At 38.9% G+C, this 16,265-nt stretch overlaps 1 protein-coding gene across 4 annotated transcripts in view; it reads left to right on the forward strand.

Annotated features, from left to right (window-relative positions):
- Nucleotides 1-666: 666 nt before the first annotated feature.
- The window catches only part of hdx (highly divergent homeobox), a 29,250-nt gene continuing 13,651 nt past the window's right edge, over nt 667-16,265 (forward strand). The window contains exons 1-9 of one of the 4 annotated variants that reach the window (XM_079892335.1): nt 667-779; nt 3,578-3,837; nt 4,637-4,783; nt 6,948-7,916; nt 10,094-10,147; nt 10,260-10,406; nt 11,439-11,625; nt 11,768-11,847; nt 11,931-12,023. In XM_079892335.1, coding sequence (XP_079748461.1) covers nt 3,802-3,837; nt 4,637-4,783; nt 6,948-7,916; nt 10,094-10,147; nt 10,260-10,406; nt 11,439-11,625; nt 11,768-11,847; nt 11,931-12,023 — 1,713 coding nt within the window. In that variant the 5' untranslated portion in view covers nt 667-779; nt 3,578-3,801. The remainder of the gene's footprint in view (nt 780-3,577; nt 3,838-4,636; nt 4,784-6,947; nt 7,917-10,093; nt 10,148-10,259; nt 10,407-11,438; nt 11,626-11,767; nt 11,848-11,930; nt 12,024-16,265) is intronic. The other 3 variants (XM_079892336.1, XM_079892337.1, XM_079892338.1) reach the window with 3 other exon arrangements.

A 16,265-nucleotide genomic window follows, 5' to 3' on the forward strand; every position in this document is an offset into this window, starting at 1 on the left:
TACATTAAAACAGTCAGAGGCTACATGTCATAAGAATGTCTTATCAGGACTTTTCACATTTGAAATAGAGGAAAGAGTTTTTTTTCACACTCCATCTGGGGTGAGGAGACACTGTAAGCCGGTGTGTTTAGTGTAAAATCACAAACCGAAACTCACAGACTCTTCCGGTCAGACAGGGACATTCCGAATTTAGTAATCATTTTTATTCTCTGCTTTTATTTTTATTTACATGCATGATATTTATACTTTTGTATGCATCTGTTGTGATTACTTTATGGTTATTTTAATTATTTTTTATGTAAAGCACTTTGAATTACCATTGTGTATGAAATGTGCTGTATAAATAAAATTGCCTTGCCTTGCTATGCCTAAACTCTCTCTTAAAATTTCTTAGGCATTATTTTATTAGCCTGCTTCGAATTACTTATATGTATGATGATTATTTTAAACTAACAAAAATTATGTTATGGTATTTTTTTCCATATAGAATCTGTAGCCTGGTATAATAATATGTATTTTTGCCCAGTGTGCCCAGTAACTTGTAATCATTAGCAGCATCAGTGGTCTCTCTTTCGAAACCTCCACCCTCACCTAACAGTGGTGGGCGGGGTTTGTTTGTGTCAGAACGATGATTCTGCATCTCCATTGGCTCGTGTCATGTCCGACGTCACGATCATGATTAGAATTGATGATCGGACGTTTTGATTTCATTGTCTAGCCAGGGGATTCGTAAGGAAATCTGCTGAATTCGAGGGGGCCCGTTGATTTCTCAACAAAAGGTATCTCTTTTAACACGCCGAGGAATATTGTAAGGTTGTGGTGACAGCACGGGTCTCATTCCAAATAGCCCGTGTCATACATTTATACCAGCATCGCTTTTCGAGCAATGCAAAATAATAATAATAATAATAAAAGTTTCGCGTGGTGGATTTGGCTCGCGCGTGGCCTCCTGGGCCTCTCTCGCGCACTAGCGCGCGTCAGGAATTTGTCTCTATCTTTTTTCCCCCTTTTTCCCCCACTTTACTTCAGTTTAGTTACGCATTTCATTTAATTTGTTACCCCCAACCCCCAGCGTTTTATCTCCGAGATGAGGGTGGTCGTATGCCCATTTTAGCTCTGTTTGAGATTAACGTTATTATGATTTCATGCACGAGCGCAAATGTATTACGTGATATTATTTACAACGCACAAATGAAACGTCGGCGATTAACATACATTTTCTGAGCATTCCAGATATCCACATGTTAGATAAGATGAACTGTTTGTTTACCATGAGCTGTCCGAGCAGCAGTGACACGCTAACGTTAGATATTATTGAGTGTGTTTGTAATGGCGCGGGATGGAGACTTTAGCACTGCAGCTAAACCGCATCAGCACCGCCACTCATCACAACAAACAACGCTCATGCTTACGCGATTACGCTGAGGCACACAGCGTTTTTATTAACACAGTTTGACCTTGTTTCATTTTATTAAACGGAACGGTAATCTATTATCTTGGACGAAATTTAGATTTCACTATATTCACGTTGTGATGAAAGGCACGTCTCTTTCACACAATCTAACAATCTTTGGTAACACTTTATTTTACGCTGTCATTGTTACATTGATATGCTACTATAGTAATAACTACAAATTACGTGTAATTACATGCAACTAACCCTAAACCAAATCAAACCCTTATCTTAACCCTATAGTAATTACATGTAGTTACTTATTCTATATGTATCACTCAGTACTTAAATATATAATTACAGTGTAACAAAGACACCTTAAAATAAAGTGCAACCCAATCTTTCTGTCATTGTATTTATTTGAATAAACATAGTTTTATTATCGTAACATATTTGGCAGGAACTATGATAACCATGAATCAGTGATTTTATGCTTTTTATTAAATAAGCAGATGAAGAACTTTCTCAGGTAATGTGGTTGGAATGAAATTGTAAAAAATATTTTAGGTCCCACTTTATTTGTACCAAAAAAAAAAAAAAAAAAAAATATATATATATATCTAAGATACACTGTACTTGTCGTGTTGATGTTGTATTGCAAAACACTTGAGGTGGGATACAGGTAAGGTTAGGACAGGTTTGGTTTATGGGTGGGTTAAGGAGTAAGGGACCGTCAACAGTGTAATTATAGATGTAATTACAGAAATTAATTACAGCTGTAATGAAGGCCTTTCAATATTTCAGGTATTTTTTTTTTTTAAGTGCCTCTATTATGCTATTTTAAAGTTTCCTAATGTTGTTTTGGAGTCTCCTACAACAGCTTTACATGCATCAAAGGTCAAAAAACTGTTTAATTTTCTCATAATATACATTTGCACATCACCACATTTTCAGTGATTCTCAAACGACTCGTCAGATGAATCAATCTCTCTAAATCCCTCCTTCCCGCAAGTTACTCTGCTCTGATTGGCCAGACAGCTCAGTGTGTTGTGATTGGTCTACCCTGTACAGCGTGTCGAGAGCAAAACCCTTTGCCATAACAACGTCAGCTGTCCTGAGGCTTCCTACACCTTAAACTAAACACTGTAATGAACAATGACGTTAATTTTACCATATCGATTCGAGCGCAAGTGCGATGATGAAACACTGGAAGAACTAGTTATTCAACCCGAACCTCCATCTCAAGGACGACTCGAGCAGGACGTTTCTCAGTGTTATACTTAGTTTGAGGGACATTATGAGATGTTGCAACTGTAATTCCTCACAATCAGCATTAACAAGTGCATGCCCATCAACAAACCGATTATTTTACTTGTACTAATTAATTGACAGAGTATTTTTCTAATTTATTACGGTGAATGTGTTGATACAGAACAACTGTATCAATCACAGTGCATTCTTTAGCCGAGCTCTAGCATGAATGACTGATGTGAATGACTGATGTAACATAAACATTGGTAAAACAAATATTGCTTCATGCTTAATCTTTCCTCCAAGTAGTGAGAACGACAGACAATTTGCATTAATAGACAGTTTTAGGTAATAGTGTCCCACAAACTGATTAGCAGCAGTATTTCAGTAAGACAGTGATAAAATGAGTTAGCCAGTTAGCAGGAGACCTACACATTATAAAACTTAAACTAAGTATTTTGATATTGTTTTCAATATCAAAAAATTTTCAATATTGAGCAGGATGTTTTCATTCACTTAGACCTATGTTAATAGGGGCACTTTAAGGTAACACTTTATTTTATAGTGCCTTGTTACATATGTTACATGTACTTATAACAGTAAATTATGCATAATTACATGCAATTAACCCCATAACCTAATCCTACCCTAACCTTATAGTAAGTGCACGTTGTTAATTAATATTACTCAAATATATAATATATTATTACTTAAATATATAATTACACTGTAACAACAACACCTTAAAATACAGTGTAACCTTTTTTAATATCTAAGTAAATTGTACACAATATGTGCATTGTATCTACTGATTAATTTAAATGTTAGTACTACCTAGTAGTTAAAGACATGTAATTATTTAAAGTGTTTTTAGTGTTGTTATTGCAATAATGACTGTTTTGAAGAACAACCTTTCCATATGGTCTTTTCCAGATCTGAGGGGTCCAGACCTGGAGAGTGCAGGAGCGTGTGTGTTTATACACCCTCCAAAATACAGCTTCCTCAGCTGAGACACCTCGTAAGCGCAGTTCAAAGTGTTGCGATGGCTGAATGCTGGTGTGAATAGATGTGCACACGACAGTGTGTCTCTGCTGTATGTTGAGATTCATAGTAGCTCAACCTGATTCCTGGGGTCTCACTGAACATCCATCAGAGGGATGGAAAAATGGCTGGAAAAGAGGAGCATTCACACTGTGAGTATCTATACACATACAAGTGCATATTCATTAGAGACATGCTCTAAAGGGATTCACATACACCATTGTGCTGTGGAGTGCAATACAATACAATAGACCTAACCAATGCAGTGGGTTTATTACTCTTATATTGAGAGATTTGTTTTTATTTTAAAATAAAGAGGGACATAAATAACTGTTTAACCATAAGTTGCACAACTACACACTTAAATATTGTTCAGGGTTCAACATATTAAGCTCTATCAATGGCATCTGATGTGTTACCAACTAATATCATTTTGACTCATCTGTGTTTCACATCTTTAAAATGAATATTTAAATAAAGAGAATGAAAAACTTCACATGTTTCCATCAAGTAATGTTGTGATGTCTCAATTGTGAGTCATGACCTCCTTGCTTTGGTTATCTTGCCATGCTGAAGCAGTTATAAATAGTGTTATGAAATACTGCCCGGAGATTGTGGAGAATGAGTGAAATAGCTCACATAATGATTTCCCCATACACAGCTGTGGGTGAAACATTAAAAAAATACATAAAAATAGTTGGATGGAAACCCAGACACTCTTTCAAAAGTATGACCACAAAACATTCAACGTGATTCTAATGCTTTCACCTACATTCAATCCAGAACATTCATTTAAAATAATGAGATTTGCTTTGTGACTCTACATTTGTGACTGTATGTAATGTGGCTTTTCTTATTGCATAGGGTGTTCTTGATACTGTTGTCTTATCGCCCGCACTGTGCAGTAGTGTTTTGTCATTTTTATTATTATAACTTCCTTTCATCTTACAGATGAACTTGCGGTCGGTATTTACTGCCGAGCAACAGCGGATCCTGGAGCGCTACTATGAGAACGGCATGACCAATCAGAGCAAGAGCTGCTTCCAGCTCATCCTACAGTGTGCTCAAGAGACCAAACTTGACTTCAGCGTGGTTAGAGTAAGCATGTTTTATTTATTTTTTATTGAACATTTTATTTCAGACCATTTATGTTGTTATTTATAGGTCAAGCATCATGGATTTTTCAATGACTCATATCTAAAAGAGCAAGATGATAATTAAGCGTACACTTATTTTAAATTACAGTATACAAAGTTCTCTAAAACATGTGAAACCAGAAATAACAATGCATATATCTATTCACATTACTTTTAAATTCATTATTAAAGTGCCTCAATGATTGAGAGCAATAGGAGAGGGGGACATTTTCAGTGAGTTATGACTTATAAACAAAATTAGTAAAAAAAAAAAGCTTTGTTAATGTCATGGATTCTCTCTGTTTCTGTTTAAAGATGTTCATTTTGAGTATTTTCAGTTCTCTTTTGTTTCCTGTGTTCTTGTCACAAGCCATTTCTCAATATGCGTTCTTGTCTGTACTTGTGTTCTTGTGGACTTGGAACTGCTTAAGTACTGTTCAACAATTCAATTCAATTCAAACTTCACATTTAGCAAAGTACAGCCGGTATAATAGCAACAGCGCCCACAAAGTTACTTGCGTTTCGTGTTTGATACTTGCGTTTCAGATCGTTAAAATGGGGCCCATTGTGTCACGAAATGTAGTTTTAAGAGTTTTTCAGGCAAGAATGCAGTTGCTTAAAGCTCAAATCTGTGGTGTATTTATAAAGAGAGCTCCTATTTGAAAATTTGAGTTTTTCAGAGTTGTGAGAGTTGTGAGATGCAGTCGATCACCGGCGCTCGGCGCTCATGTACCCCGCCTGGAACAGCCTTTCCTCGGCTGAAAGGAAAAGGCTGAGGAAGCGTTTCAAGTGTTTGTTCACTATAACGTGATAGTGAGCAAACAATAGCGTTCAACACTATAACACACATACGTCTCCTTCAATTAAAAATAATGGCTAGTACAGTGGCTGCGAAATATATGTAAACCTATCAACATCAGTCGGCATGTTGTTTGGATTGACTTATCGATACTTAACTTATCGTTTCAGTTGCATAACATCGGTTAATGGAAGCGTTCTTTTATCGACATTTAGAAAATATCACAAAAGTTTTGCGCAAATCTGTAATGGAAACAAATCTGTAATGGAAATCTGTAACATCTGCTAGTGTCAATGTTGCAAAGTTAGTGTCATTATTCGCCTCAAATTTTGTTCTCATCTGATAGTGTCAGTGCAGTTAAATCGATAACATGTTAATTCTAGTCTTACAGAAATGTGACAGTCTCTTATTAAATCTAAAAGGGGGAATTTATTCCACTTCCTCCCAGCAGCCGACTTCATGTTTCATTTGGTGAAAAAAACAGGGAAACTTTTTCAATCTGTCCATCATGCAAAGTCTCGTTGACATGGGCTTCTACTTGCATGGTTCTTTATTGTTAACACTTTACAATAAGGTACATTAGTTAATATTAGTTAACTACCTTAGTTAACATGAACTAAGAATGAACAATACTTCTACAGCATTTATTAATCTTTAGTTAATATTAATTATAACATTTACAATTATTAAATTATTAAAATCAAAGGTTGTATTTGTTAAGTAAGGGTTAATGCCCGACGAGGTGTCCATTGCGCGTCGGTCAGTTGCCTCCGCCGAAGTCCATTAATCCATTAATACCTGACAATGGACACCTCGAAGGGCATTAACCCGCTTATACCATGGTCACTTGCCAAATAACACATTTTTAAAACATTAGTTTATATTTTAATTAGTTTTACAATCGAAATCTAAAGTTTTTACAAACAATAACTTGCTTTCCCTGGTTACGCCTGATGGTTTATTTACTAGGTGTCCTCTATCACTTTTTAATGGACACCCTGCAGCCAATCAGAATCGAGTATTCACCCAGACCATGGTATAACATTAGTTAATGCACTGTGAACTAACATGAACAAACAATGAACAGCTGTATTTTTATAAACTAACGTTAACAAAGATGAACTAATACAGTAACAAATGTATTGCTCATTGTTAGTTCATGTCAGTTAATACATTAATGTTAACTAATGAACCTTAATGTAAAGTGTTTCTCTTTAATTCAAAGGAAAAGTGCAGCAGGAACATTCCTCCAACATTTTTTTCTGCTGGAATAGTTAGACTTTCTCAAACCTGATGGCAGTGCCTGTCTCTGCTTTTCTCTTTTTAGACATGGGTAGGAAACAAGCGACGGAAGCTGGCATCTAAAGCTGACCAGAATGGTGCGTCTGCTCAAGTTTTGTCCCATCAGCACGTTCCCTGTGGATCTGCCGGCGCGCTCGTGGCCGGATCGGTGTTGACGGCTGAGATGGCGGCCATGAGGAGCATTCAGCGTGGACCCGCTGTGACCCACCTCCTCCCCCCACAGGCCTCATCCTCCTCATCCTCCTCTTCTCCGTCATCTTCCTCCCCACTCAGTGGCCACAGTGATGTGATTTTAACAGGCATTTATGCCAGCTGCTTTGATGCTTCAGCTCTCAACAGGACAGGGACAAAATCATTGCCCTCGCACACAGAAAAGGAGCCGCCCGCTCACGAGCGTATACAGCGGAAAGTCCCCATCCTCCCCAGCTCTAGCGCAGCACTTAAACCCTTAAGCTCGAGAGACTCTGCGGTAATCGCTCCCAGTTGGGCCAAGCAGTGCAGGACGTCCCAGCATCCGTCATGGCCTCAGAAAACGGCGCTGGCTCATTGCGGTCCTGTGGGTGGCGGCGCTCAGATCCAGCATGTTTTCACCCTGGCCGGATTAGAGGACCTGTCGCAGCGAGCTCTCCCGGGAAGCGCTCGAGACACAGCGGTGAGAAAAACCCGGCCGGTCGACGCGTCGGAGATCTTCTCGATCGCGATGGAAACCGCTGACGCTGATGACGAGTATTCCAGAGAAGAAGAGCTGGCAAACATGGGCGTGCAGATGCACTGCGGGAAAGCCTCTGTGGGCTCCAGCGCCGGTTCCTCTTCTTTGATTGACAGTCTGGGACAAACAGAGAGGAGCCATTCGGCCTGTGCGCTGAACCTCTCAAACTCTGCTCTCTTTGGGGAAAAGGGATGTCAGACCAGCAGCTCCTTACTGATCAGATCATCCTCGCCCAGCAACTTCCCGTTAAACCTGCAGACATCTTCCAGAATCCCCTGTCTCAAGGTATGCCACGTTGATTATTATTTTTGATTATTACACAGTGATTGTTTCAGAGACCCACACATTTTCTGGATGAGCCTCACCCGTGTGCTGTTGCGATTGGTGTAAAGCCCTAGAGTTGCTGTTAATGGCTGTTCATTTGGACAGGGACAAATGAATTTGAACTTTGCTATGAGATTCACACGAAATATCATTTTGATTGATCAAGAAAAATTAACTAAATAAATTGCACTGAATCTCCAAATTAATGTGAAAGCACAAAAAGTAATTTTGGTAACACTTTACAATAAGGTTTCATTAGTTAACATTACTTAACTACTTTAGTTAAAATGAACAACACTTCTACAGCATTTATTAATCGTAGTTAATGCAAATTTTAACATTTACTAATACATTATTAAAATCAAAACTTGTATTTGTTAACATTAAAGGGATAGTTCACTTTAAAATAAAATTTTGCTATGTTTTAGCTTACCTGAAGGGCATCCAAGATGTAGGTGTCTTTTTTTCCGCAGTAGTTTCAATTTTGATATTTTTAGGTCAAACCGTTCTTGTCTGTCAGTCATATCATGCAGGTCTGTGGTCACGGTCTCAAAGAGCATGCACAGAGAAGTCCAAATTAAAACAATTCCCCATCGTCCAAATTAAACAATTCCCCATCGTAAGTACACATTGATGGCCTAAGACACGAAACGAGCGGTTTGTGTGAGAAAACGAACAGTATTTATATCGTTTTTACCTCTTATAACACCACAAACGTCCAAGTGATCTGAGGGCGCGAGCGCATCCTGCTGTGTGACGTGTACGCAGACTGGTGCATAGATATATACACTAGATGTCGCCTTGGCTACGGCAGTTCATTGGAACGAATGTCTTTAATGCGACATCTAGTGTATATATATCTATGCACCATTCTGCGTACACGTCACACAGCAGGAAGCGCCCGCGCCCTCAGATCACTTGGACGTGGCTGTGTTATAAGAGGTAAAAACGATATAAATACTGTACGTTTTCTCACACAAACCGCTCGTTTCGTGTCTTAGGCCATCAATGTGTACTTACGATGGGGAATTGTTTAATTTGGACGATGGGGAATTGTTTTAATTTGGACTCTGTGCATGCTCTTTGAGACCGTGACCATAGACCTGCATGATATGACTGACAGACAAGAACGGTTTGACCTAAAAATATCAAAATTGAAACTACTGCGGAAAAAAAGACACCTACATCTTGGATGCCCTTGAGGTAAGCTAAAACATACCAAAATTTAATTTCAAAGTGAACTATCCCTTTAATTAATGCACTGTGAACTAACATGAATAAACAATGAACAGCTGGATTTTTATTAACTAACATTAACAAAGATTAATAAATACAGTCAAAAAAGGATTGCTCATGGTTCGTTCATGTTAGTTAAAGGTGCATTGTGTAATATTTAGGAGGATCTGTTGACAGAAATGCAATATAATATACATAACTATGTTTTCAGTGGTGTATAAAGACCTTACTTTATTAACCGTTGTTTTTATTACCTTAGAATGAGCCATTTCTATCTACATACACCGCGGGTCTCCTTACACCGTACAGTGGCCCTAAATGGACAAACCCGTTTCGTCACTATGTTGTTCTTCATGTTAAGAAGCTAGCTAAAGTCAAGCGAATAAAACACTGACACAATGATGAACAAGTAACAATAATATTCGCAATAACACATCGTTTTACTGAATAATTAAGTAAACCTAATTTATTCATTTATCTTTGTAAAGAAACCTCATTGCTTAACGCTACTCTCTGCTGTCTCAGACAAAGGCATCACTTCCTGTTGGCCACTGTAACTTTTGATGGTTGCAATTCGTAACCTCACCACTAGACGTCGCTAAAAATCACACACTGCACCTTGAATACATTAACTGTTAACTAATGAACCTTATTGTAAAGTGTTACCGTTATTTTTTTTGCACATTCATTTTCACAATAATTAAAACATTTGGTATCAATATTTTATGTGGGGATCGATCCCCTCGATACAGCATCAGTATCACAAGTATTCATTCTTATTTCTGCACGTACACCTGCGTGTCTAAATCACAGAGACAAGCACGTTACTGAAAGGATCAGACTCAGGCTTATCTTAATTCCCGTAGGGCCACAAGAAAATGTTTTCCTTTGTATTTCTTCAGGTAACGAGTAACATGTCAGCTCCCTGGCTTCATAGTAACTCCCGGAAAAGAACGGTGAGTCTCTCAAATAAGCTTATGCTCTTCTCTAGCACATATATTGAGCAGAGATCATTTTACTGTCAGTTTTTGATGATGGCTTTTAATAAAAGGTGTAGTGTTTATTAAGCTGCAGGACAGGACGCAGTTTAGCGACAGAGACTTGTACACACTGAAGCGCTACTGGGATAACGGCATGACCAGCCTGGGCTCTCTGTGCAAAGAGAAGATCTCAGCTGCGAGTAATGAACTCAGCGTGGACACTGAAATTGTCAAGGTCAGGAGTCTGTACAGAAATCACAATTTTCTTGTCTTCTTTTATACTTACGCAGAGACACAGCATAATACAGTGGCAAAAATGTTCATTTTTCCCTCGTAAACAATTTCATTATTCATAATTCTAGGAGAATAATTAAACATTTTCTTTCAATAATCGAATAGGCTAAAAGGTTCCTTAAGTAGTTTTTTTGTTTGTTTTTCTATCGAGTAGATGCAGCATCACAGAAAAGTTTAGCTAGGCCCCTGATACTGACACTATGACTGAGTGTCTTCATGTGCATCATGTCAGTGGTATTTATCAAAAGTACTGTTCATTACTTTACATTGGCACATTTATTCCCTTAGGAATAAAACCTCATAAGTTTATGAGAATATAATATCACATTATTAAGAGAATAATATAAATGTTAATTTAACATCAAGAAGTGACATGCAGGTGAGACGATGTCTCTGTGGTATTCTGTCAGATTGTATTTGTGTCTAAGTTACTGTCTGATTACTGTTTTAGTTTTTTGTTGAATGTGTTTCTTCTGTTTAGATCGTAAGTCAATTGATGACAATGCTAGTTTTTTCTAACAATTTTCTTCTCAAAAATTATATTTTTCTGTCTTAACATAAAGCATATTATAATCGCACACAAATATTTTGTGCACACCGTTTCAGTTTGCTTGAAATTGCCTTGGAAAACATCCTTTCCCTTGTAATATCAAAATGGTGTGTAATTATTGAGCTTGGCAACTAGCAGATATGTTACAATGATGTAATTTTATTGAGAAAGCATATTGTTTTTGTTCTTTGATGTGAAATATACTCTCAATTATAGAATGAGCCCAAAGTAATAGTAGCAAACTGTATGTGTTATTTATAATTTAGGGGGAGGGGACGTTCTCATTCTAGAAAGCATTTGATTGGACAAAATGTATCCAGTGCTTTGTAAATCATCGTATTTTCTGGGTCCCTGCTCCCAGAGGATAGAGTTTAAGTAGAAGTATATCATGTCTTTGCCTTTTTTTAAACCTGTATTTGACAGACGTGGATTGGGAACCGCAGAAGGAAGTACCGTTTGATGGGCATTGAAATTCCACCACCTAAAGGAGGGCCGGTCATGTTCCCCAATCCTACTGCACCTCATTCACCTCACATCCTTGAAGACGACTGTCCGGAACTAGGAGAGGCCGGCGAACACAATGACTCTATGTCACTCTGTTTGTCTGATGGTGGGCAAGATTTTCATGGTTGTTGACAGATGAGATCACATTTTATGCATTTGTTAATTACATTGAAAATACAGAAAACTGTATTGTTTCAAGACATTTTAATGTGTAGTAATTGTACATGTGCCTTTTTTTCTTTTTAAAGATGGAGCCAGTGATTATTACCTGAAAGAAAATGACGATATAAATGATGAATCAGATAGTTCCACCCCTGCTAAACATGTGGTATGAGCACATATTCATTAACTTGTTAACCCAAACTCTGACCCAATCTTTGCTAGTAACTCAAACATAAAACTTTCTTTTAGAAGATTAAAATCATCGAAGAAGAGGATGATGATTATGACGATGGCATGTTGACCACAGAGATGGAACAGATGCATAACCTCTTAGAGTTCAAGGTAAGCAGAGAACCATGAGATAATGAAGAATCCTACAAATACCAGGACAGATGAATTTTGCCCCGTATGCTTTTATTTAAAACAAAACAAAACAACAACAACATTTTGTCATGTAAAGAAACACAGGCCTCTGCTTTGTGTTCATCTTCCAACAGCTTAAAGGGATATTTCACCAATAATATACGGGTTTAGTATGACATGAGAGTAGATGATGACAGAATTTTCATTTTTGGTTGAACACAAGAATCTCATGGGTGTTTCTGAGTTCATGCACGGCGGGAACTTTAAAATTAAAATGCTTTTATTCCCACCCATCCCCACAGTTCCCACCGGTTGTTCTTCTGTTACTTTGTGCAAAACAGCTTTCGGAGTGCAGTACCTATCCCCTCTTTAAAGGGTATTAGGGCACATAAGATTGTTACTATAGGCTGCCCCACTAAGGATGGCTGGGTGCCAACTATACAATTGGTCCCTTGGTTTCAGAGTTCTGGGACGGCTCCTCTGACACTTAAGGGAATACGTGGCCACCATTATGGCTGGGCATGCGCTTATTGATGGAGAATCATTGAGGAGACATTCGTTAGTCTCCAATTTTATGTGAAGGGTGAGGCCTTTCTGTCCAGGGAGAGTTCCTTCCTGGAAGGGTTCAGACTCCCTAGTCAGAAAACTGGCGATGCTGATTTGATGATTTGTTTTGAGCACAGACAGAGCATGTGGCCACAAACTGACGAATGTGCTTCGCCATGGCCGGCCACCAAAACCGTTGACGAATGGCTGCTAGCGACCTACTCAGTCCTGGATGGCATGCTGATTTAGAGGTGTGGCCCCACTGAAAAATGGCGGCGAGAACACCCTCAGGAACAAAAAGTAGACCCGATGGAAATCACCCTGGGCACCTCAACTAGACTAGAGCTCACCTGTCCCGATCCTTGATGGCCCAGACGACGGCCCCCACCACATGGCCCGATGGCAAATTAGTATCAGGATGGGGCACATCATCCAGGGAACCAAAGCACTTGGACAATATGTCAGGCTTACCATTTTTAGAACCCGTTCTGTAAGACAGCATAAAGTTGAAGCACCCGAAGAACAACTGAAATTCAAGCATTTAGCAGATCAAATATATTTCAGATTCCTGTGGTCAGTCCACACCCCAAATGGAACAGCCACTCCCTTCAGCCAGTGACACCACTCCCCCAAAGCCAGACAGACCATCAGCAGCTCTCATTTGCTGATGTCATAATTCTGCTCTGCAGTAGACAACCGGTAGGAAAAATAAGCACAAGTGGGAAGCTTATTATCATGAGGGGATATTTGAGACAGGACTGCTCTGACACCAAACTCTGAGGTCTCCACCTCCACCACAAAAACTGACGTGATGGGTCCAGAGTAATAAGAATGGGATCAGATGAAAATTTGGACTTGGGGCTTAGATGCCTCTTGAGCAGCTGAAGACCAAATAAATTTAGATTTGATGGATGCCAATGCTGTTAGAGGGGCTACCACCTGACTAAAGTTCCTAATGAAACGCAGATAAAAATTGGCGAATCTTAGGAACTGAAGGTCTTTTCGGGAGTCAGGTGTCGGCCAGTCAGAAATGGTCCTTACTGTCGCAGGGTCCATGCGAATCCCCTCTAACAAAATGATAGCCTGACGTCGTCATACTCAGATTCTAGTCAGAATATGAGTCTGATACTGCTCCATTGGGCTGTGATTATGGGGTCGTGTTTCAACCGAACCAGGAAAGAAAATGCCTCAGCACTCAATTGGATAGACCTACAACCAATCAGAGCAACGGAGTAAGTGACGTATGTTCTTCATTCATCTTTTCGATCGACAAATGCCTTGATCGCGGTTCTCTGTTCCTCTTTTAAAATTAATGCGCTGTCAATTTCTGCTATAATAGACGCGATGGTGGAATCTACACGTTTCATAAACAAAGTTCGGGTGGAGCACGTTCAAATAATCAATCCAATCAACTTGTCATCAAACAATTACCATGTCTACCCTATCAGCATGAAAGGAAGCATATATTCATTCACTCTGTCAATTCACCTAACATTCCTTGACAGTTTTCAGCATCCCTCCACCACCCCGACTCCTCACTCTTGGCTTGTTCTTCCACAGCCTGGAATACGGGGGAGTACTTTGGGTTCGGGCCGAATACCGAGCCCGTAGCCTCTCCCCGGACAGCACCCCAAATATGCATTTATTCTATCTGACTTGTTTGTAAGTGCAAACTTGTGAAATCTCAATTCTCCAGCGGCAGCCATCTTTGTTGCAAACAAATTCAACCCAAGCGCTCTTTGGTGACGTGGATGATTACGTTACTGTTGATCATCTGTCCATCATCGTGTAAAGCCCGCCCTGACAATTTGATTGGTCTGAACAGCTCTGGTTCGAGCATAGTTGCTCCATAATGGATCAAGTCCAGACCGACTTCCGGACCTCAAATGTTGTGGGCGGGGCTAAGTTCGGCTGACATGGGATGTGCAACCGCAATTCTCCAGCAACCGCTGCAGCAACATACAAGAATAGATCAGACCGTCGTCCAGGAACATTTAATTTATAAAACAGTAGGCAAAAAGTACCTGCATGACCTACTATTGCCTGTGAGATTCTGAACTTTGCATCCACTGGACACTACTATATCCTGAGGCCATGGGAGATGAGTTGTGAATGGCAGTGAAGCTACGCAACTGATAGGACACATGACTACAAACTACAAACATTAATACTATATAGAATGTACTTTTTTGAACAGTTGTAAAGCAAGTTTCAAACCAAACGTAGTACCTACTATACAGTATTCAATTTTGGACACAGCTAAAGAATTTCTCAACAGAGCACCACATCCCATGCAAACGGACACTAAGAAGAAGCGTGCCATTTTTCTTTTGTTTATGGTGACTAAACTCCAGAACAGATCATGTTCAGAGCATATTTTGCTATGTGTACTTGCATACACAAAGTTTACCTCAGTATTTGGAATCGAAAGCTGAGGTTTTCCATTTACTTATCCATACACTTACCCAGGTATGTTGCTTAACCTGCTTTCTGGAATACCACCTGGTATATACACTTAACTAGAGCCAAAGTTGTTTCCTCTAAAACCTAGATAACAGTTGATTTGCCCCATTCTCCATCAAATGCAGAGTCTTAGTATGCATGTCTGATAGTAGATTTGTAGAAACAGACTTAACAATAAACTGAGGCAATGCTGTAATTTTCGAATAAAGTTCAAAATATAAAATAAAATATACAAAGATAACCAATACAAACCATTGAAATGGGACAAATCTGAGAGGGAAAGATACGTACCTTACATTAGAAAGATACATGATAGAAACATCCAACACTGTCATGCTGACTCTTGCAATAAATCACTTTGGTCACACAAAACATTGTAGTTTACATTTAACGTGAATGTGGCAATCGTTGGGGTCCAAGCACATGTAAAGAGAACATGAACAAAATGGATGCTGAAGATCCAGTGTAACAAAGTCCACTGATGTCGAGTTGAAAGTGTAGAACCCAAGTGCAGTTTTATTTAACAAAAGTAAACTGTAAAAAGTAAACAGAACTAAATCATAACATAAACATGAATACCAGAACTTGACATGGCTTAACAAAACATGAACATGACTTGAACAGAACTCACCAACAGCAGGTTAGATAAACAAAGCAAGTTATGTCATGAAGTTCTTATGTCATTAATCCTTTATTATACATAGCTCTCAATGAAACATGAGAGCTATGTATACTAAAGGACTATGACATAAGACACACCTGAATGCAATAAACACAATAAACAAATAAGAGGTTAAGGAAGCACGACACGATCAAGGGGCAAGGAAATCACATGACATAAGCAGGAACCATAACTATGAGAAATTCAAAATAAAAGACAAGAAAATATAAACAAGAACACAACCAAACAACAGCATGACATCCATTTGTTTGGTGTCATATTTCAGAATAAGAATCAGAAAGAGCTTTATTGCCAAGTATGTTTATACATCGGCTGCATCAGAAATGTGCTGTGAAATGTTGTACCAGTGCTGATAGTAAGGGTCCTGGATGTGAGCTTTGAAGGACGAACTGAAGTCCACAAACATCTAAACACCAATTTTCGTTAATTTAGAAACATAATCCACTGCCTCTTGTTTTCCCTGTTAACTCTGTGATGCGATCCGCTATGAACAGCTGGAAGCCCAGCTGATGTAGAGCATTATATGGAAT

This window comes from Squalius cephalus (genome assembly GCF_949319135.1).
Source record: "Squalius cephalus genome assembly, chromosome: 14".
In the NCBI taxonomy this organism is placed as follows: domain Eukaryota; kingdom Metazoa; phylum Chordata; class Actinopteri; order Cypriniformes; family Leuciscidae; genus Squalius; species Squalius cephalus.